Source organism: Triticum aestivum, chromosome 2D (genome assembly GCF_018294505.1).
Source record: "Triticum aestivum cultivar Chinese Spring chromosome 2D, IWGSC CS RefSeq v2.1, whole genome shotgun sequence".
NCBI classification, from domain to species: domain Eukaryota; kingdom Viridiplantae; phylum Streptophyta; class Magnoliopsida; order Poales; family Poaceae; genus Triticum; species Triticum aestivum.
The window spans coordinates 611737003-611761296 of record NC_057799.1 but is presented as its reverse complement, the minus strand read 5'-3'; the positions used below and the strand labels follow the sequence as shown (position 1 = coordinate 611761296).

General features: G+C 44.4%; 1 protein-coding gene across 1 annotated transcript; it reads right to left on the bottom strand.

The window, feature by feature from the left end:
* Nucleotides 1-19181: 19181 nt before the first annotated feature.
* LOC123050395 (uncharacterized) lies at nucleotides 19182-22985 on the bottom strand. Its single transcript, XM_044473198.1, has 5 exons — nucleotides 22561-22985; nucleotides 20091-20252; nucleotides 19611-19654; nucleotides 19490-19521; nucleotides 19182-19404 (listed from the first exon to the last, which is right to left on the bottom strand). The coding sequence occupies exons 1-5, from the start codon at nucleotides 22958-22960 to the stop codon at nucleotides 19251-19253; spliced, it is 792 nt and encodes a 263-aa protein (XP_044329133.1). The 5' UTR covers nucleotides 22961-22985; the 3' UTR covers nucleotides 19182-19250.
* Between the last annotated feature and the right edge of the window lie 1309 nt (nucleotides 22986-24294).

Sequence of the window (24294 nt, the reverse complement as noted above, 5' to 3'; positions counted from 1 at the left end):
CTATGTTATGATTGTTACATGATGAACCGCATCCGGCATAATTCTACATCACCGATCCAATGCCTACGAGCTCCCGCTTATTTACTTTTCCATTGCTACTGTTACAATCACTACAAAACCCAAAAATATTACTTTTGCTACTGTTACTATTACTATCATATTACTTTGCTACTAAATACTTTGCTGCAGATATTAAGTTATCCAGCTGTGGTTGAATTGACAACTCAACTGCTAATACTTGAGAATATTCTTTGGCTCCCCTTGTGTCGAATCAATAAATTTGGGTTGAATACTCTACCCTCGAAAACTGTTGCGATCCCCTATACTTGTGGGTTATCAAGACTATTTTCTGGCGCCGTTGCCGAGGAGCATAGCTCTATTCTTTGAGTCACTTGGGATTTATATCTGCTGGTCACTATGAAGAACTTGAAAGACGAGAAAACAAAAATTTATCCCGCAACTACGAGGGGAGGTAAGGAACTGCCATCTAGCTCTGCACTTGATTCACCTTCTATTTTGAGTAAGCTTGCGACACCTAAACCTGCTTCTGCTATTAATTCTGATATGTCGCATGTTATTGATGATGCCACTTCTGCTATGCATGATACTTATGATGAAACTACTTCTATGCTTGATACTACTGTGCCACTTGGTGAATTTCTTGATGAACAACTTGCTAGGGCTAGAGAGAATGAAATTATTGAAACTGATAATATTGATGAAAGTGATGATGAAGACTCTCCCCCTAGATATGAATTGACTGTTATGCATGAGGGCTATGTTATGGATGAAGAAACTGCTAGAGACTTTCTTGCTTGCGATGATAGAAGTGATCTTAAGAAATTATTAGCTAAGCTTAAACAAAAAACTCTGAATGCTAGAATGAAATATGATCCTTCTTATGCTACTTCACCTATCTTTGTTACTGACAAGGATTATGAATTCTCTATTGATCCTGATATAGTTACTTTGGTTGAGTCTGATCATTTTTATGGCTATGAATCTGAAACTGTTGTGGCACATCTTACTAAATTAAATGATATAGCCACCCTATTCACTAATGATGAGAAAACTCGCTACTATTATATCCTTAAAATATTTCCGTTCTCATTAAAGGGTGATGCTAAGATATGGTTTAATTCTCTTGATCCTGGTTGTGTGCGTAGTCCCCTTGGATATGATTTATTACTTCTCTGCTAAATATTTCCCTGCTCATAAGAAACAAGCTGCTTTAAGGGAAATATATAATTTTGTGCAAATTGAAGAAGAGAGTCTCCCACAAGCTTGGGGGAGGCTTCTCCAATTACTTAATGCTTTGCCTGATCATCCTCTCAAGAAAAATGAAATACTTTATATCTTTTATAATGGACTAACCGATGCTTCTAGAGACCACCTGGATAGTTGTGCTGGTTCTGTTTTCAGGGAAAGAACACTAGATGAAGCTGAAATTTTATTGAATAATATGTTGACCAATGAAAACAATTGGACACTTCCTGAACCAACTCCTAAGCCAACTCCAAAGAAGAGGGGTGTTCTATTTCTCAGTCTTGAAGATATGCAAGAGGCAAAGAAATCTATGAAGGAAAAAGGTATTAAAGATGAAGATGTTAAGAATTTACCTCCTATTGAAGAAATACATGGTCTTAATTTACCACTTGTTGAAGAAAATAAGGTCTTAATTCATCACATATTGAAGAAACACATGGTCTTGATACCCCGACACGGGTAGTAAAGGTAAATTCTCTCTATAGATATGATAAAGCTGAAATCCCGCCTAATAAGTTTGCTAGCCAATGCTTGGATGAGTTTGATAATTTTATGGTTAAGCAAGAAGACTTTAATGATTATTTTGGTAGACAACTAAAACAAAATGCTTATATGATTGAACACTTGAGTGATTATATGTCTAGAGTTAAAGGTGAACTTAAACTCATTAGTAAACATGCTTCTATGGTTACCACTCAAGTAGAACAAGTACTTAAAGCTCAGAATGATTTGCTCAATGAATTGAATAGTAAGAATAATGATTTTGCTGTTAGAGTGGCTACTAGAACTGGTAAAATTACTCATGAACCTTTGTATCCTGAAGGCCATCCTAAGAGAATTGAACAGGATTCTCAGAGAAATAATTTAGATGCACCTAGTCCTTCTAAAGAGAAGAAAAAGAAAAATGATAGGACTTTGCATGCTTCTAGTGAACCTGTTATAGACACACCTGAGAATCCCAATGATATTTCTATTTCTGATGCTGAAACACAATCTGGTAATGAACATGAACCTAGTGACAATGTTAATGATGATGCTCATGTTGATGCTCAACCTAGCAATGATAATGATGTAGAAATTGAACCTGTTGTTGATCTTGATAACCCACAATCAAAGAATCAACATTATGATAAGAGAGACTTTGTCGCTAGGAAGCACGGTAAAGAAAGAGAGCCATGGGTTCAGAAAACCATGCCTTTTCCTCCCAAACCATCCAAGAAAAAGGATGATGAGGATTTTGAGCGCTTTGCTGAAATGATTAGACCTATCTTCTTGCGTATGCGTTTGACTGATATGCTCAAAATGAATCCTTATGCTAAGTATATGAAAGAAATTGTTACAAATAAGAGAAAGATACCGGAAGCTGAAATTTCCACCATGCTTGCTAATTATACTTTTAAGGGTGGAATGCCTAAGAAACTTGGAGATCCAATAGTACCAACTATACCATGCTCCATTAAAAGAAATATGTTAGAACTGCTTTATGTGATCTTGGAGCCAGTGTTAGTGTTATGCCTCTCTCTTCATATCGTAGACTTGATTTGAATAAGTTGACACCTACTGAAATATCTTTGCAAATGGCCGATAAATCAACTGATATACCTGTCGGTATCTGTGAGGATGTGCCTGTTGTGGTTGCAAACGTTACTATTTTAACGGACTTTGTTATTCTTGATATTCCCGAGGACGATAGTATGTCTATTATTCTTGGAAGACCCTTTTTTGAATACTACAGGGGCTGTTATTGATTGCAACAAAGGCAATGTCACTTTTCATGTTAATGGCAATGAGCATACGGTACACTTTCCGAGGAAACAACCTCAAGTCCACATTATCAACTCTATTGGAAAAAATCCATCGATTATTTTTGGAGGTTTTGAATTTCCTCTTCCTACTGTCAAAAAGAGATATGATATTCTTATTATTGGGGACGTGCATATCCCCGTTGAGGTAACATAGTGTTATTCGAAATTTCTCCGGCTCCATGTTATTCGGAATGAGTTTGTTACCAAGACTTGATCAACCTTGTTAGTGGATTCCTTCTGATGAGCATGAGATGTATGAAGTTAGAAAGCACATCTTTTTGTACCCTCTTTTTACTTTCTGTAATTTAGTTGAAATAAAGCAAAAATAGTATTTTCTGTCAGTTTTCTGATTTATCCGTGCAATATAAAAATACCCCGAAAATAAAAGTTCTCCAAATGCCCTGCCAATTTAATATGATTTTTTCTGGAATATTTGAGAATATTTGGCACTTAGAACACATCAGGGGGAGCAAGCACCTGGGCACGAGGGTCCAGGGCGCGCCCACCCCCCTGGGCGCACCCCTACCTCGTGGGCCCATGGTGGCTCCCCTCCACTTATTCCTGCACCCACACACTCCTTCTTCGTCCCAAAAAAATCACCAACCAGCTCAAGCACGAGTTCTAGCTCATTTTGCTGCGATTTTCAATCTCCTTGCTCAAAGCACCTCTCACAAAACTGCTTTGGGGGATTGTTCCTTGGTATGTGACTCCTCCATTGGTCCAATTAGCTTTTGTTCTAGTGCTTTATTCATTGCAAATTTGTGCTGCCTAGGTGACCATGTTCTTGAGCTTGCATGTCAAATTTATATGGTTCCAAGTAGTTCTAATGCATGATATAGTCTCTAGGCTCTTCTAGGAGTAGTTGCTATCAATTTTGTTGAGCTTGGTTCATTTTCATTTGAAGTTACTGAAAATTTCAGAAATTTTCAGAAAATGATGAAGAGATTTTTGAGGGGTTCGTCGAGCCGAAGCTCGAAGGAAAAGCAAAGTGAAGAAGAAGAAGAGAGGCCCAAATATAATCTGCCTCGTACCGCGAAGGTTCGGCCGTGTGAATGGCCTTGCGATGATTTCTTGAGAGCAGCCGGGATTTATGATGATTTTTATGAGTTGGCTGAGAATGCAGGCCTCACCGACTTCCCCCACGACCAACGCGAACAGTATCTCTTACTCACCAATACCTTTGTGCAAAATTTTCATTTCCATTCTAGGAGGTCACCACCTACGGTGGATTTTTATTTATATGATGAGTATAAGGAGATGACCCTTCGTGAATTCTGTGAGGTTTGCAAATTACCTTTTCTGGGTTTCATAGAGGAACCACATAGTAACAATGTGGAGGGGTTTATTGATACAATTGCTGTAGGGGAAACGAGGAAGGTTTCCGACGCACGAATCACTAGCATACATTTTCCTGTTCTACGTTACTTTGCTATATTTGCTAGTAGATGCTTAATTGGTCGCGGAAACTATGGAAACCTGAGTGTCCCTGATATTATTATTTTGTGCCATGCCTTGTTTCGTAATGATACATTTAGTATGGGCGCTGTTGTTGCAAAGCGGTTAAATCTTAACCGTACTAAGGGCCCCATCTTGGGAGGCATCTTCGCCTCACGCCTTGCTGCATACTATAGCATACCTATTAGGCACTATGAGAAAGAAGAAAAATTGCTGCCTACAGTTTATTTAGATTATAAGAGTATGGTAGCACATGATTTTATTGTTAAGAATAGGGAAAGGGTGCTTAAATACAAATTGTTATTTGATAAAAATCACCCTGAGACTATTACCTTGTCTGCGCCTTCCTTGTTTGATTTATGTGCAGGCCAGTATCTCGTTCTGCTAGCGACCATCCAAGCGTACCGGAAGCCTACATCAGCCACAGAGCCAGAGCCAGAGCCGGAACCACAATTTGATCCTCCACGACAGTCTAATTACCAGTGGGATCCGGAGATGATTGCCAACCAGTGGCAATCAGAGGCTTCTTCTTCTCAGTATGACCCCAACTATAACTTTGGATATCCGCCAGGCCAGCCGTGGCAATAGACCAACTTAGGCCAAAAGCCTAAGCTTGGGGGAGTACGTATCTCTCACCGACATTACATTTATGTTCACACACTCATCCTAGTTGTCAGTGCTCATACTCTTTCACTGTAATATCCATGCTAGTTTATTTTCTTTTTCTTGCTTTCTTCTTGTGTGTTTAATAAACCTTCAGAAAACAAAAAAAATTAGTAGTAGCTTTTAGCTAGTTTATTTTCTTGTTGTAGTAGTAATAATCAAAAAGAAAACCCAAAAAGATTTCCTGTTCTTCTTTTGCTTGTTGGGAGCTTTCCCGTGTAAATAGTTTTATTTCTTTTCTTTTTTGGGGGTCGATAGGAGAAGACCATGATGAAATTGTTGAAGTGGCTCTTATATGCATTATTGTTGATTTAACCAAGAGCCCATATTGCCTTGTCTTCTCTTGTTTATTGAATGCTCGTAGATTCCAGCTTAGTCCAATGCACGTGCACTATTATTATTATTCACATCGTTCGGTCGTGCAAGTGAAAGGCAATTATGACGATATATGATGAAGTGATTGAGATGAGAGAAGCTGGTATGAACTCGACCTCTCTTGTTTTTGTAAATATGATTAGCTCATCGTTCCTGATTCAGCCTATTATGAATAAACATGTTTGCAATGACAATTAGAGATTATAGTTACTTATGTCATGCTTAATTAGCTATGAGTTTATAATGGTTTACCTTGCGTGCGAACATGCTATTAAAATGGTTGTGATGTGGTATGATAGGGTGGTATCCTCCTTTGAATGATTCAAGTGACTTGACTTGGCACATGTTCACACATGTAGTTGAAACAAAATCAACATAGCCTTCATGATATTTATGTTCATGGTGGATTATATCCTACTCATGCTTGCACTCAATGTCTATTAATTTTAATGCATGTTCATGACTGTTGTCGCTCTCTAGTTGGTCGCTTCCCAGTCTTTTGCTAGCCTTCACTTGTACTAAACGGGAATACTGCTTGTGCATCCAATCCCTTAAACCCCAAAGTTATTCCATATGAGTCCACCATACCTTCCTATATGCGGTATCTACCTGCCGTTCCAAGTAAATTTGTATGTGCCAAACTCTAAACCTTCAAATGAAATTATGTTTTGTCTGCTCGAATAGCTCATGTATCAACTAGGGTTGTCAGTATCTCCCATGTTAGGCGGGTTATTCTCAAGAGGAGTGGACTCCGTTCCTCACTCACGAGAAAATGGCTGGTCATCGGGATGCCCAGTCCCATGCTTTATGCAAACCAAATCAAAATAATTGCAAACAAAACTCCCCCGGGACTGTTGTTAGTTGGAGGCACCCGTTGTTTCGGACAAGCCATGGATTGATGCTTGTTGGTGGAGGGGGAGTATAAACTTTACCATTCTGTTTGGGAACCGCCTATAATCTGTAGCATGGAAGATATCGCCATCTCTTGGTTGCTATGTTGACAATGAAAGTATACTGCTCAAAATATTATTTATCTCTATTTCAAAATCGAGTTCTGGCACCTCTACAAATCCCTGCTTCCCTCTGCGAAGGGCCTATCTATTTACTTTTATCTTGAGTCATCACCCTCTTATTAAAAAGCACCACTGTCATTTGCATTCATTATTGTTAATTTATATTGGGTATGACTGGATCTCTTTTACTATGACTTACAATGTTTAGTCAGTCCTTGATCTTTAAAGGTGCTCTACATTTATGTTTTGCGGTCTCAGAAAGGGCTAGCGAGATACCATCTTGTTATATCATATCATGATTGTTTTGAGAAAGTGTTGTCATCCGAGATTTATTATTATTGCTCGCTAGTTGATTATGCCATTGATATGAGTAAACATGAGACCTAAGAGTTATTGTGAATATGGTTAGTTCATAATCTTTGTTGAAAACTTGAATGTTGGCTTTACATATTTACAACAACAAGAACAAACCGAGTTTGTAAAAGATTTTCTTTATCACTTTCAGTTTATCAACTGAATTGCTTGAGGACAAGCAAAGGTTTAAGCTTGGGGGAGTTGATACGTCTCCGTCGTATCTACTTTTCCAAACACTTTTGCCCTTGTTTTGGACTCTAACTTGCATGATTTGAATGGAACTAACCCGGACTGACACTGTTTTCAGCAGAATTGCCATGGTGTTATTTATGTGCAGAAACAAAAGTTCTCGGAATGACCTGAAACTTCACGGAGATTATTTTTGGAAATAATAAAAAATATTGGCGAAAGACTCAAGGCCAGGGGGCCCACACCCTTTCCACGAGGGTGGGGGTGCGCCTGCCCCCCTGGGCGCGCCCCCTGCCTCGTGGGCCCCTTGGAACTCCACCGACCTCTACTCCAACTCCATATATTCGTGTTCGGGGAGAAAAAAATCAGAGAGGAAGATTCATCGCGTTTTATGATACGGAGCCGCCGCCAAGCCCTAAACTCTCTCGGGAGGGCTGGTCTGGAGTCCGTTCGGGGCTCCGGAGAGGGGAATCCGTCGCCATCGTCATCATCAACCATCCTCCATCACCAATTTCATGATGCTCACCGCCGTGCGTGAGTAATTCCATCGTAGGCTTGCTGGACGGTGATGGGTTGGATGAGATTTATCATATAATCGAGTTAGTTTTGTTAGGGTTTGATCCCTAGTATCCACTATGTTCTGAGATTGATCTTGCTATGACTTTGCTATGCTTAATGCTTGTCACTAGGGCCCGAGTGCCATGATTTCAGATCTGAACCTATAATGTTTTCATGAATATATGTGAGTTCTTGATACTATCTTGCAAGTCTATAGTCACCTACTATGTGTTATGATCCGGCAACCCCGAAGTGACAATAATCGGGACCACTCCCGGTGATGACCGTAGTTTGAGGAGTTCATGTATTCACTATGTGTTAATACTTTGGTCCGGTACTCTATTAAAAGAAGGCCTTAATATCCCTTAGTTTCCGCTAGGACCCCGCTGCCACGGGAGGTTAGGACAACAGATGTCATGCAAGTTCTTTTCCATAAGCACGTATGACTATATTCGGAATACATGCCTACATTACATTGATGACTTGGAGCTAGTTTTGTGTCACCCTATGTTATGACTGTTACATGATGAACCACATCCGGCATAATTCTCCATCACCGATCCAATGCCTACGAGCTTTTCACATATTGTTCTTCGCTTATTTACTTTTCCATTGCTACTATTACAATCACTACAAAACCCAAAAATATTACTTTTGCTATCGTTACCGTTACTTCCATATTACTTTGCTACAAAATACTTTGCTGCAGATACTAAGTTATCCAGGTGTGGTTGAATTGACAACTCAACTGCTAATACTTGAGAATATTCTTTGGCTCCCCTTCTATCGAATCAATAAATTTGGGTTGAATACTCTACCCTCGAAAACTGTTGCGATCCCCTATACTTGTGGGTTATTAGAGAACTTACCGGAGCTGTTGAACAGTGGAGGTGCGCGGACGAACTCCGGTCTATTCAGGTATGCAGCGGCCGTTGACAAGGCGAGGACAATGGTCGATGGCGGCGGCGAAGCTCGGGTGCTGAGGCGACGCAGGGTAGAAGACGGAGACGAGGAGGCAAGGGGGGGATGAAAAGGGACCCCTGGCCCTATTTATAAGGCTGGAAAGATAAGTGGCATGCGCGGGAATCGAGGAGGCTAAAAAATGGATATGTGACGGCGGAGACGCCTCGATTTTCGGAGGTTCATTAAAATAGAAGATATATTAAGATTTGGGCTTTGTGTAATATTAATGACATGTGACGTCACGGCGGGTTACCACAATCCTACGAGATGACGTCATGGCGGGTTACAGGGCCTCGCAAGAATAAATGAAGAAGGATTTTTCCTAAGTGTTGAAGATTGATATGAACAAGTTCAAATCAACCTGGGGCCTAATGTTGGGGATATAACTATTGGCTATGACCCGCCCAGGAGGGGCTGGGTTATACAGCTGGTGGTTTGTTATGACAAAGCCCATGAAGATGTTGAAGATGGCGGTTCACGAAGCAGGCTTACTGAAGGCCCAAAACCCAAAGGCGACTTAAGGCCCAACAGGTGTAAACCGCCATGTATGTATGACTTGTATTATAAGGCATGTATAAATTAGTCACCGACTCCGGACACGTTGTGTATGAGCCGGCCGGGACTCCATGAGCCGCTGGGCGTCAACCTGTGTATATAAAGGGACGACCCGGCGGTGGTTTAGGGCAAGATACAAGAGATCGAAAGCTATGTCAAGCGTATTCACTCCCTAGTAATCGAAACCTAAGCAATACCACCTCAAACTGGATTAGGCCTTTACCTTTACCACAAGGGGCCGAACCAGTATAAACTCTCTATGTCCTTTGTCCCGTTTAACCCCTTTAAGCTAACCTAGTTGCGATGGCTCCACGACTAAGTCCTTCTGCTAGGACATCTGCTGTGACAATTCCACGACACCAGCTATTTCTTCGCATAGAAGGAACTGCCTCCTTATTATGCAAAAAAAGATTCCTCTTCCTGATAGCTGGGACACACCAGCTACATCTTCGGACATAAGGAAGCACCTCCTTATGACGCAAAAAGTCGAATCCTCCCCATGACAGATGGGACCCACCATCTCTATCTTCGCACAAAAGGAAGTGCCTCCTTATTCCCCCTGAAAGTTGGGACCCACCAGGTCGAAGCGTACATAGCGTTATCTGTCTGGTCGCAAACATGTACGTACATACTGGTGGATCGGTCTCTCTGCCATGATGAACCATGGCCGAGTAAGGAGCGGTAGCAGTTCAGCCAGTCCCGTCTAAATCGTGTACACATACGTACAACCACGCTGCAGAAATACGACCACATAATTAAGTACATACGGGCGAGGTGAAAGTGCAACTAATCTTCGAGTGGTTTTGGTAATTCTTAATTACATATATGTCATTGAACTAATACTTTCCAAGATATATTTTAGAAGCGTTCAATGATTGGCATGGCAAGGACATGAGAATGTGTAACCCTCAAAATGCTAAGGACATGGATTGGCAAAGCTTCAAGACACTACAATTTTGGTTAAGTGATCCAAGATCACATTGACTCCACAGGAAAGCCAATACTATTAAAAGGGGGTGAGGTTTTGATCATGACTCGATTTCTCAAGTGCTTGAAGATATTACTCCAAAAACACTCAACCACTTTCTCCAAATCATATATGTCCAAACCCTAAAAGTCCAACTCGGTCCCACTGAAAGCATCCTATCCGGACTCACCGAGTTGATCCTATACACTTCTAGAGCCAAACCCTGGAATTTTGGTCTCACCGAGATAATGATCGGTTTCACCGAGTTGCACTGACCAAGTTTCTCTAACCCAATTCATTCACTTCGGAATCACCGAGTTGAAATGATTGAAATTCTGAAACGAAGTCTTGCCTAGGTCATCGCATTTCGGTCCGTCTGAGATTTCCAGTTCAGTCTCACCGAAAAGCCCAATGTTCATATCTTTTACACAGGTCGGTCTCACCGAGTTTTTGGTTCGGTGTCACCGAGTTGAATCAAAAAGATGTAGCGGTTGGATTTTGGCTGAAGGCTAGAATACCCCTCCAACCCCACCTTCTCTTTACGAGAGCAATCAGAATGAAACTACACTTCCACCATTTCTTTTCTGAGAGAGAACCACCTACTCATGTGTTGAGATCAAGGCATTCAAATCTAACCATTTGAACCTTGATTTCTAGCCTCCCCAAGTTGATTTCCACTCCAATCCTTCTCCTACCCAAGCCAAATCTGTGAGAGAATGATTGAGTGTTGAGGAGACTATCTTTTGAGTGGCCATATATTACCTTTTGGAGAGTTGTGTATCCTAGATTTTTAGGTGTCACTTGGGAGCCTCCAAGATCTTGTGGAGTTGAACCAAGGAGTTTGTAAGGGCAAGGCTATTGCCTACTTCCTGAAGATCTGCTAACCTGAGTAAGGATAGTCCTTCGTGGACGTAAGCCATGGTGGAAAAGACAAGGTTGCTTCTTCGTGGACCCTTTGTGGGTGGAGCCCTTCGTGGACTCGCGCAACCGTTACCCTCTATGGGTTGAAGTCTCCATCAACATGGACGTACAATAGCACCACCTATTGGAACCATGCCAAAAAACACCACGTCTTCATTGCATTTGATTTCTTCGATCCCCCTTTACGTTCATATGCAAAGTCTTTACTTTCCGCCGCACAACTCTTAGACTTGCATGTGTAGGGTGTTGCTTGACTTGGTAGAATTGCTAAAACTTGCCTACAACTAAAATTGGAAAAAGGATAAGTTTTTATTTGGCCAAGTAGTCTAATCACCCCCTCTAGACATATTTTCAATCATACAAGTGGTATCAGAGCATTGGTCTCCATTGCGTTGGTTTCACAACCTAGGAGAGTATGGCGTCTAGTGAGTGACGGTGTCATGGACTAGGGGGTACTAACCTAGTGGGCCCATGCTCCTCAGATTGGGCTGATGGGCCCTCATTCTCCTCAAGATGGATTCAGAGAGTCGTACGCTGGAGGCATGATCGAGGCCGCACCTACCGAAGACTTGTCGTATACTCCAAGAATTCTCTCACCACCTCCATGGCTGGATACCGACCTTGTAACCCTATAGATACCCTCCCTGGCATGTATATAAGCTTGAGGGTTTAGCCCGTAGAGGGGACATCGGTGCAATCTTATTCACCTAGACCTAGAGTTAGACCACATCTGACGATCTCGAGGTAGATCAACTTTGTACTCGATACATCCATATCAATATAAACAAGAGAAGAACGTAGGGTTTTACCTCCATCAAGAGGGTCTGAACCTGGGTAAACATTGTCTCCTTGTTCCTGTTATCTGTCCGAGATCCATAGCTCGAGACCCCCTACCCTGAGGTATGCCAATTTTCACACTAACACTGGTGCTTTCATTGGGAGTTCCGCTATGAGATCAACAGAAGGATTGATGGGATCGTCAGTTAACGACTCAAAACTCACAGGCATGATTCCCATGCCCGGAAATGTCGTCCCTCCTTCACGAGATTGAGGCAACCCGTGACTCCTCTCCAGCCCCTGCCGAACCCTCCTTCAAAGACGAAGGGCCGAGGTACTTTTTGGAAAGTGACTAAGACAGCGGCCGGTTAGAGGCAGCCGATGTAACTGATCTTCGAATCAGTCTGGCCGATCTGATGGCCACAGACCTAACACGGGATGAGGATGATAGGGCTTCGGGCCCACGATCCCTGGAGATCGAAAGTCACCCACCCACCTCCCACGTCGAGGATCCCCCTGATAACTCAGGCTCACCCGATGTCTGGGACCTGGCCTACGTGCAATAACTCCCCGTTGAATCAATCAGATAGTTCTGAGCTAGATTCTTGTCTATCAAAGACAAGATATTAAACTACCAGGACTCAGATATAATAACATCCTTCCAGCGCGGATACAAGGATAAAGGCGTTTCGAACGCCCTCGCTCGCCGATATGTCCAAGCACTCCAAGAATTATCCGATTTGGTGTCCAGATTCTGCACCATCGAAGATGCCTGGCTTTGTCCGCCTTCGGAAGGTGCTCATGGACGGAGGCAGTAGCTTAAATTTGATATACGCAGACACTCTGGACAGAATGCACATCGATAAATCATGCATAGAACAGAGTGGCACCACCTTTAAAGGTATGATACGCGGGCGAGAGGCACGCTGTAGCGGAAAAATAACCCTGGATGTGGTATTTGGAACGCTGAACAATTACCGCTCCGAAGAAGTTATGTTCCACATCGCCCCTTTTAAGAGTGGATATCATGCCCTCCTGGGGCGGGACGCCTTCTCTAAATTCCAATAAATACTACGGCTACATGAAGCTCAAAATGCCAGGCCCAAACGGGATCATTACCATCTCAAGACCCTGACAGAGCACTCAAAGCCGAGAACAAAACAACATTGCTCGCCCTCGAATCCTTGTCCAAAGCCTTCACGGCCGAGGAACTAACCACATTACGAGCCGAAGTCGATCGAGATGATGTCATCCTTGACAAACGGCCGAAGTCTACCTCATTCAAGCCGGCTGATGAAATAGTCAAAATCCAAGTGCATCCCACGGACCCAGCTAAACGGCGTCCATAGGGGCAAACCTCGAACCAGAGATTGATGAGGCCCTTTGCAATTTCCTTAGGGAAAACTGGGACATATTCGCATGGCACCCCCTTCGGATATGCCAGGTATACCCCGCAGGCTCGCAAAGCACATCCTGAATACACTAAAGGGCTACAAGCCCGTTAAACAGACACTCTGGCGTTTCTATGAACCCAACCGTTAAGCAATGGGTGAGGAACTGGCCAAACTACTGGAGGCCGGGGTCATCCGAGACATAAAACACCCTGACTGGCTTGCCAATTTGGTCATGGTACCAAAGAAAGATAGGTCCTGGTGCCTCTATGTCGATTTCAAAGATGTCAACAAGGCTTACCCCAAGGACCCCTTCCCCCTACCGTGAATTGACCAAATTGTGGACGCCATAGCCGAGCATGATTCGCTGTGCTTCCTGAGTGCCTATTCAGGATATCATCGAATAAAAATGAAAGACTCTGACTATGCAACAACAGCGTTTATCACACCATACGTTTGTTCTGTTTTAACAAGATGCCCTTTGGACTAAAGAACGCCGGTGCCACATATCAGCGCATGATTCAATCATGCTTGGATAAACACACTATGTCGAGGCCTACGTAGATGATGTGGTCATCAAAACCAAACACGTCGGACAGTTGGTAGACAACCTCCGTGACACATTCACCAGCCTAGAAGAATACCAAATCAAGCTCAATCCGGAGAAATGCATCTTCGGGGTCCCAGCTGGCAAACTCCTCAACTTCATCGTATCTAGCCGAGGAATCGAAGCTAACCCGGGAAAAATACAAGCCTTGGACCATTTAGAGTACCAACCGAGCTCAAGCACGTACAAAAACTAGCAGGTTGTGTGGCGGTATTAAGTCGCTTCATATCAAGGCTCGGGGAGAATGCCCTACCCTTGTACAGGCTATTAAAGCAAACAAAGACTTTGAACTGGATCAAGGAGGTTGCGGCAGCCCTAGAAGACAACAAGGCCCTCCTCACCACTAACCCCATCCTGGTGGCACCAGGTATATGTGAGACGATGATACTATACATCTCGGCCACAAACCAGGTGCTCATCGCAGTACTCGTAGTCAAACAAGATATGGAGGGTCACAAGTTCTAGGTCCAAAAGCCCATTTACTATGTCTCCGAGGTCTTAACCCCATGCAAAACACGCTACCCCCACTATCAAAAGATAGCCTACCCCATTTTTATGGTGTCACAAAAACTTTGGCACTACTTACAAGAGTGCTCAGTAACCGTGGCATCCGATGTCCCATTAAGTGATATAATTAACAACAGGGATGCAACGGGGCATATAGCCAAATGGGCCATAGAGCTCCTACCTTTTGAAATAACTTATCAACCACACCGAGCTATTAAATCTCAGGTGTTGGTCGACATCGTGGCGGAATGGATGGATGCCAAACTCCCTCGAGAGTACATCACTTATTCACATTGGACCATGTACTTTGACGGTTCCAAAATGCTTGTTGGCCTAGGGGCTAGCATGGTACTCATGTCACCCATGGGAGACATTATTGCGGAGTTTATAGCCGCAGAGTCAGCCTCCGTCCTGGGAACATCGAGATCGTGCTCGGGACTTCTGTTTTACCAAGGCCCTTGCAGTGCAAGACCTAGACAGTAAGGAGTTGGTCCTCCCAACACAGGAACTTCGCTCGACGAAGGAGAACTTGGTAACTTCAATCACCACTAATAATTTAGTCCCCGCAACTTATTTATTACGTACCATACTAATTGTTTACCTAAACACATGTATTTTTGTAGAGAAAAATAAAGCACGAATTTGGACCGGGTCCTCATGAATCTCCCCATGGCTATAGGTATGATGACCCTCTTACCCGTGCAGTGAACGCGGGTTTTGGGGTTAACAAGAAGCCCAAGACTGAACGTGCGTTGGGAGGGGGTAAGATGTTGTGGGATGAAGCCTACCCTGAAACCAAAGAACTAAAAAATACAGAAGGAAGTACATAAGCAAAACTAAGTTAGATGCAGTAGTAGATGCAGCAGTCAAGAAAAGGTTAGCAGAAATGTTTCCGCACAATGTGCCAAGTCCTACCCAGCAGCATACAGCTATCATCACCCATCAGCCACGTGCATCCCACTTTATTCCATGTTGGCTGCAAGCCAATGTGGATGGGGTGAAGACAAGGGTTGCCAAGGGTCAAATCATCACGTTTACCGATGGTAGCAAAATTATGCACAGGGTCGTCTTGCCACTTGGCACAACGAGGGTGTAGGTGTAGGAGGTAGTGATGGGCTTCGAATCTTGGTCGTTGCCTCACCCCCTGAAGACGGCGTCACTATGTTATGGTAAGTGACCCAGAGCCACCTGCTTAAGTGGCCAATGAATGATATAGAGGAGATTCCCCAAGGATATGCCGGCACCGGAGATGTAGTGCTAGATAATCCGCATTCAGGGGAAAAGAATGCACATGACAGTTGTGAACCATCCGCAGACAAACCACATATGCCTGTTGTCCTCCCCGAAAGGCGGAAAATGAACATGTATAAGCCCGGGGAACCGCTTCTATCGGGCTCTATGTTGGAGACCCTCTCGGTTGATCTTCAAATTCTACAAGGCCATGTGGTAGAGGAATAAAAAAAGTTAAGATGGATACACGGCCAAGGTGATAGAAGTTTATAGTTTTGTCCAGGAGTGTCCGGCAGACAAAATTGATCTGGCCTTTAATGAGGTCATTCATGCAAATATCTTCTCTCTCTGTCAGCACAGTATCCCTAGAGTTAATGAGGCTCTGGGTACTTCATCGAGCTACAGATCCGTACTCCCGCATGGTAAAGTTTCCTTACCTGATCCTTTTTACATGCACTACCACAACTTGGAAACCACAGAAGGCCAGGAGGTCATCTCGGACTACTTGTTCCCATTCTTTATTGTCAAACATCCACATGCGGACACCTTTCTAGTGCCATACTATGACAAGTAAGTCGTTAATGTTCACTAATTTATTTTGAAACATAGAAATGGCCTTGTGGTCTGATCTCATCAATGCTAATTTCTTCATTTTTTTGCGTAGCGGCCGGCATTGGATTGTAATCGCACTATTGCCGATGCAGGGCTTGGCTTAGTTCTTCGATTCGAAGAGACACCCTCAAAAGCAATGGACCAGATTGAAGAAGGTTCTAAATGATGCTCTCGCCAAGTGTAAGAACGTCAGAGAGACTATAACAGAACATTCAGAATTCAAGTTCTTCACTAGTGCTTGTTGCTATCAAGAACAAAATGTGGAAACCACTCATAGGTCTGGATACTGTGCCATGGCTATCATGGATGAGTTTTTGAAGAAAAGCAAATATTTGTGTAACCATAGCCAGATCATCAAGTGGTCCGAACAGATGGAGAGGGACTTCGACATATGGGAACTATTAACAGAGCATGGCCATCTCCAAAAGGTGTTGGCCACAATCATCAACAAAGAGGTTGTAAATGAGGATGGGAGGTTTCACTCCCAGCTAGAGCGAGATGAATAACGACTTCACTGAGTCAAAGACATATTGCGGTAATCGATTGCGAGCAACACAGTGCTTCAAAACATCTTGATTCGTTGTTCATTTTATGAGTTGAGAATTTTACATGTTTATTTGTTGCCCTACACTTCTTATACTGTATGTTTGCTTCATTATAATTTTAATTATTGTAACACCGTTGTAATATGATTGTTTGACTGTAATGGGATGATTGAGTGCAAAATACTGCTTCAGCGCCATTAGAATGCTGCCATGGCAGGAAAATAACACTGCCACGGCAGCAATTTCTCTATATGCGGACATCACTACCAGTGGCAGGCAGCAAAGGTACCTCCCACTGCTAATACACACAACAGTAGTGGGCAGAGATTATAGTTGTGGAGGGCGATAACTTCTCCCCGCCACTACAACACTGTCATCAGTGGCGGGTGGCGGACTGCCACTGATGCCATAATAGTAGTGGCAGGAGGTCAGTGGCGGGCGACCCTGAGAGCCTAGCCGCCACTACTAGGATTTTTGCACCCGCCACTGCTGGCATTCCTGCAGTAGTGATAGGCCTTGCAACCCTCTTTATTTTTCTGGGGATCAATAGAAGTTCTTTGAAATAACATCTCGTATGTGTGAAATAAAGTTGTTCCATAGATGTCTCTTGTCTCGTCGATGTTCTTCATCCCTACAGGTACCCAAGATCATGGAGAGCAACTGGAATCCTAGTAGCACCCCAGTTTTATGAGTCCACTACTAGACATACTTGACGTGCGAAGGTGAAACATCGGGAATGGCAATTCTCTTGATATTAATGAGAGATCTTTCTACCATTTTAACATGCATAGAAATAAGAAGCATAACAATCACAAATAAACATATTGTGAAATAGTTTGGCTCCTCCATGGACGTCCTTTCAGTCCGGCTCCGGCTCCGATGACTAGGGCGGAACTCCATCCTGTTCGTCACGCTGGGACACCAAACCACGAACTTGATCTCTGTCCTCCAACACTACAACTAGTAATGAATTTTATAGAGAATCACAAGTCGACACACAGGTCATTATACATTATAAAGTTATCTCTTCTGGGATGCATATCAAAGCCTAGGCCCGAGTTGACAGGCAAGCTCGACTCAACCCATCCTTATTTTTTGGGTTGGCTTCGGGTCGGGCTGCCCATGATCAGGGTGGGAGACGAGGTTTCTTCCGTTGTTGTTGATAGTAACATTAAGTTTTCCCGGCTTTCTGTGCAAAAAAAAAAAGTTTAGCTATAGGCTAGGGTTTCCCATGTGGTGACGGACTTCATGAAATGTCCGAGATGGAATCTCATTTCTTTCCTTCCCTTCTCTCTCCTCCATCATACTAAAGAGTCTCCCCAAGATTCTCGATCCCTCTCCCCTCCTCCCTCGACATCAGTGGCTGAATGAGTGGTAGGAGAGGAAGTCACACCATCGTTGTTGGTAGTAGGCTTATGTTTGAGTCTAGGTTAGGGTTGTCCATATGACGTATGGCTTCATGTCATGTAGGTATGGCCTCTGATGCTAGTGGCATCAACATGAGGCTTGGTTCTTCTTCTAGTCACCCATGGAGGACAATGGCGAGGAAGGTCGATCTAGTGAAAACACCTCCAATAAGCCGGGTAGACCACCAGACCAGGCAACTTCGGCGTCATCTCCCCTCTCTCTATAATGCCATGGGCAAAAGGAAAAAGAGCAATGGATGCTCAACCAGAAAGAGAGCAATGGATGCTCAACCCTCTCAGATCCATTCCTTTATGGGGTTAGTAAGCGGGCTCGGTGGCTCTTCATCCTCCTTTCGGCCGTGCATCAATGCCGGCCACTGAAACTGAAGATCAGCTCAACATAAGTTTTTGATGTACCTTCTTCAACCTACCCGTTGTTGGCAAGGTGTTGATTGGAGGCGGCGATCAATGTGTCACTGGTGAAGTCGTTTGCATCAGGACGAGATTGCATTATTAGTGGCATCTTTGTGGTCCTAGTTGCAAAGAGGAAGGATCTAGTGGTAATTTATAATTTTTAGGGTCCTTTCTATAGTATTGTGTCAATGGTACTTTCGGGTCCTCCCCATTATTAAAAGAACCAGCATGACAGATGACAGATGTGGTTAATTTTGTTGAGCGCAACATGCTGATGTATAACATAGCAAGCTATAGACGAATAATAGTCAATTTAACCAGCAGAATAAAAATACATGATAGGATCTAACCGACACCAACAAAAAAAGGACAGTTTTCTTTAAATCTAAAAAAAGAGAGTTTGTTGTCAGTCGTGTTAACAGTTAATCTATACCAATATAAAAAGACTCAAAGGGGCAGATCCAATTAATCTCGACCATCAAATCATGTCAATCTAACGACCTAGACTGCTTTAATGTCGAGCGCTCAACACGTTTAGCGTGCAGTTGATTTCATGCCAAATATAGTGCTAATCACATAATAACAAGCAAATAAGATCCTACTTAATATCCACATGCACTTAATATACTTCCAAATTAACGTGCATTGCACGTGCACATTGACTAGTATTACTAACACTACTCATCTTTCACATTCCAATTCTTTATCACCCTCATCAGGCCCCCTTTGGTTTTTAGTATCTTGTAAATTCCTAGCATTTCGGGTCTGGGATCCTCCTCGTCGATAATTTCAAAGGTGACAGCTACTAAGTACACGTCCAGAGCAATGAACCTGAGATGAACAGATATTATTTAGACAAGATTATTTGTGTGGTATGGAACAACATAGCAATAATAGCTTTACACCAAATACTAACCAGATCAACTCGGTGACGAGGCGGTAAGCATCCTACCATAAGCCACAACAAGCCATTAGTAAACAATATCTTCATGATTGAGTTGAAGTTTAGGCACCCTTGCTCTTTAACAAAGACTTACCCAGAAAGCGTTGTTATCCTTGAATGACAAAATAAGTAAGAGAACTGCATTTGAAATAAAAGGCATATATTAATTCTACCATTATTCATAAAGGTGTATATTTTTTTTCAGGTATATTCATAATCAATCATGACAGCATAAAAAACATTAGACTGATAAAAATTAAAACCAAGCCTATGGACCGCCTAGCGACAACTATAATCACTTGAGCGAGCCGAAGGCGTGCCACGGTCATCGCCCACTCCATAGGAAAATAGGTGCACATCCATTAGTAGTAGGCATGTTTTTCCACTAAAAATCACCCCAAAGTGGTTATGTTCGGCCCTCCATCCAGCCCCCCCCCCCCCCCCCCCTCCCCCCACCACCACCACCCCACGTGATTTTGACCCAAGCTCCGTCACCGGTCCAGAGTACAAAATTTCATATATTTGTCTTCTCCATAATAAACACAAATAATATAGTTTGAGTTCCAAAACTCACGGAGCTGTATACGAGCACACAAATGGTTCGCCTTCCCATTTCTTCTCAGTTCTGCTGCAAGGACACTTAACTTGTAGAATATATATCCAAGAACTATATCCACGAACAGGGTTGGTACTAATTTACGGAGTTGGCAGAAGCCAGCAATCATCAAGAATGGGCCTGCAAACAAAAAGAAAATATGATTTGAGTTGTGCGCAATGCTTCCTCAGATACTTTGCAGGTAGGCCATTTGCTATTTCTTTGATTGACATTAAATCAAGATAAGATGAACCTAGTACAGTGTCAAGAGAACGCATGAATAAGAGCAACCAACGGTGTCATATTCAGATTATATTTGGGAAGGGCAAAGATTTGCAAATTCAGTGATGCTTAATTTTTTTTGGAGGAACAAGTAATTTTTTTTTAAATGGTCACTGGGGGGAAAGACTCCCCACCTGAATATATTTTAAAGTGGCCTTAATGCAATGAGATTGATCCAGTTTATAAGGGAAATCAGATCAAAACGGTAAACAAGTTGACCCCATTTATGAGGGAAACCGGGCCGAAAACCGTACAAGAGAGGGTAAAAGAAGAGAAACCAAAACAAAGGACACCCAAGACAAGGCACGCCCAGCTAGCAAACCGAAGGGCATCACCACGAGAGGCACAAGTATAGGGGAGTCGTCAAAGGATCACAATACCAACACTTGACAAGCAGCCTAACGCACCACACCAGCGTGCGTACCAAGCACCACGGTGTGACTAGCACGAACCTTGACTGGGAACTCCGCGATGGAGATTGGGAACGATTAGCAAGTTGGAGAGGCATCTTGCGGCATCATTGAGCAAAGATGAACCGAGACAACGCCAAGAGCACGAAGCTCGCCGCACAACAACGGCAGCCATGGAGGTCTTGGGCATGCACAGCAATAAGGAGGACACCGAAGAACACCACCACAGACGAATACATACCACCGTCGACCCATCCGACCGCACCACCACCACCAACATCCCCGCAGCAACACCCCCACATCAACCAAGCTGACCCCAAGATGATGCCTTCAAGAAGGGTCGCGGCGTCGGACGCGCCGCCATCATCCGCACTAGGAGGACCTGGGTTAGGGGTTTCCCCCGGGGTCTCAACTTCCGTCTTCATCTGACCAAGCAAGGTGAGCTTGAATGTTGGTCGCTTGGTCGCCACCCAACAACACCCCAAAGAGGGAGGAGGTGTCATACAGGAACAAGGTGGTCCAGAGAGGAACATACCCTCTAACCCAACTTCGGATGGAAGAAACAAACCCACTCCAAGGAATGGTCAAGCCAAGATGACGCTGGCAGAGTAACACCTCCTCACCGACACCGAACACACCACCATCGACCCCCAGCCAGCCGCACCACCATCCAACCCGCAGAGAGCAACGACTAAACGAATCCACCAAACTGATGCCTTCAAGAAGGAATGCATGCAAAAATGCGCCGCCATCGATCGTTCCGGAAGGACCAGGAACAAGGGTTTCCCCTGGAGCTTCAAAGGGGACGTCACCAACACCACGACACCTCCAAATAGATAAGCGACACCCGCGGGCGTCCCCATCGCCGGCTCCGGTCGGAGCAGGAGCTTTCGCTCAAGTGAGCAGACCACCTTCGAGGAGCACCGGTAGACTGCGAGAAGCTGCTTCGTGCACCACCGCAGAGCAGTGGTCACTGCAGCCCGCTGCCGCACGTGACCAGATCCGGGCCACCGCAAGCCAGATCCCGCGGGATCCAGCCTGCCCACGCCGCCCCCACCAGAAACGCGCCAAGCCATTGCCGGCAGGCATGCCTAGCGCCTGCACGCGCCAGCAGGCAGGAGTACCAGTTGAAACACGCAGAAGGGGGAGGAGGGCGAGCACCACCACGCGCTCCTCACAGAGACCACACCTGCCGGAGCGCAGCAGGCCACCGGGAGGGAGCAGCGAGCTCCGTGTGGCGCATCCTCACCACCGTCCCTAGCCACCATCGCCAGAACCCACGCACGCCGGAGTCACGCCGCGTCGGTCGCTGCCACACGGAGCTCCCCCAGAACGTGAGCGTGCCACACGGGGGATTACTGTCCCCCGCCGCCAGATCCGCGCGGGTTTTGCCCGGCGGGGGCTATTGGCGGTGGCGAGGAGGAGCGGTGAAGAGGTAATTAATATTGTACTCCATCTGTTAAGAACTATCTTAAATTTTTTCACAGAGGGGGTACTTTATTTGTTTGTTCAATGCATATTAGAGACAAGAAGACGAGTAAAATAGCTGGATATCTGTGATTGCACTGCTACTCGCGGTCAGTAGAATGAGTAAGCCGATTCCTGACTGCATTGCGCAGAAAAAGGCAGTTTGATGCTTGGGGGAAAGCAGCTTGACTCAATGGATAGTACTACGAATTGCGCACAAAAATAATGAAGCTTTCACATCAGAACCTGTAGAAAATTAACCAAGAAGAAACCTGTCCATAAATACATACCAGCGACGACCCCGGCGTGGTAGCTGCGGCAGCGGAAGAAGTGGCCGCGGTCCCTGATCTCGCGCAAGGCGAGCAGGACGGGCCGGAGGGGCTCGGCGATGAGCGCGTTCCATATGGCCACCAGCTCCTCCCAGCCGTGCCCGGTCGTCGGCCCGTCGGTCTCCTCCGTGGGTAGATCCTCCGGGGTGAGCTCGGACGCCCACCACTGGTTGAGGGCCGGAGCGCTAGGGCGTGCGCTGCACAGCCTCAGCACGCTGCATCTGTTGCGCTTGGTGAACTGGAGGCGAGGGGCGCAGGAGTAGGAATTGGAGCGGCGGCTCCGCGTGGCACTCGGGGAGACGAGGGCGCTTGCGGGGAAGAGGCGGTGGGAGGAAGCCATTGTCGCCGAATTTATCGCCATGGCGATTGTTACGGTCGTTTTCGAGTATATTGGTGGACGTAAACTTGGAGTTTGGCGTCGTGGCGGCCTATTAAAGGGACGAGCCGGATTCGGCCAGGAGTTCGGTCGGGTCACCTTTTTTTTTTAGACAAATTCGGTCGGGTCATTTTTTTTGACAAACTCGCAAAGCCTTTATTAACCCGTCACAATGTTTACAGGGGCGAAGGAAAGGTTCCCAGGATGACCTAACCAAACATGGCGGCCACCCCCGAGAGAAAGTACATGCTTTGTTAGTTTGTGAGCTTTAAAATTTGAGCTCCTAAATTCATGAATTATTTTACAAAACTGAAAATCTGAAGACCTGTCTACAATTTCTTTGATGACTGATCCATAAGATGCAGACGTGTCATTCCTCACATTATCTACCACCACCTTACAATCTGATGCAACATATATGTTCTGGACGAATAGATATGCTGAAAGGGATAGGGCTTTCCTGATTGTCATTGCCTCAAGTGTTGCTGGGTCACTAATATGCTTGACAACAATGGCCGATGCTTCGAGAAATACCCCCTGCTGGTCCCTGCAAACTGCACCCACTGCTCCAAACCTTCGGCCAGCAGAAACCGCTGCATCTACATTTAGCTTTACACACCCCTGGATTGGAGGCAGCCAGCGTGACAGTCTCGGAACTGGAGCAGTCATTGGTCTTTGAACTCGGCAGGTAGCTTGCTGAATATCTGTCAGGTAGCTTGTTACAAAATTGTTTGTTGCAAAAGGGGATTGGTAGATGTCTTCATAAACAGCTTTTCTTCTTGCAGCCCAGATCGCCCAAGCCGTCACCACTAAGCGGGTAAACTCGTCTGTGTCTAGGAGCCAAGCCTTCGGGTTCTCTTCCTGACAGTGAATAAACTTCTCAACAAATTCCTCCGGCGAAAATCACACTGTGCTATGAATGCGCGAATACTATGTGTGCGAAATCACAAGATTACAAAGGTGTTCCCCTATATAAAAAATAGATTACAAAGGTTGCTCCCACCTTCTCAGATTGTGATATGTGCGTCATTTGTCGCAACCTGGGATTTTCTCTTTTTTTCTAAGATTCGATTATTTACATCGTTTTATCTTTTAAACCGTGCATCTAAATCTCGAATCGTTTTTAGTGATGGATTTCTCACGTCGAGATCTTCGAAATTAGATCCCATGTTAAAGATTTTGACAAACATTTTTCACGGAAAATATCCAAAGACGGAAGCACGGTTTTTTTTTCCATTTTTTGTTCCTTTTTTGGAAAGGCACAATTGTGCTTTAAGTAAATTTGTGCCTCCACAAGAAGCAAATATATGCCTCTCGCG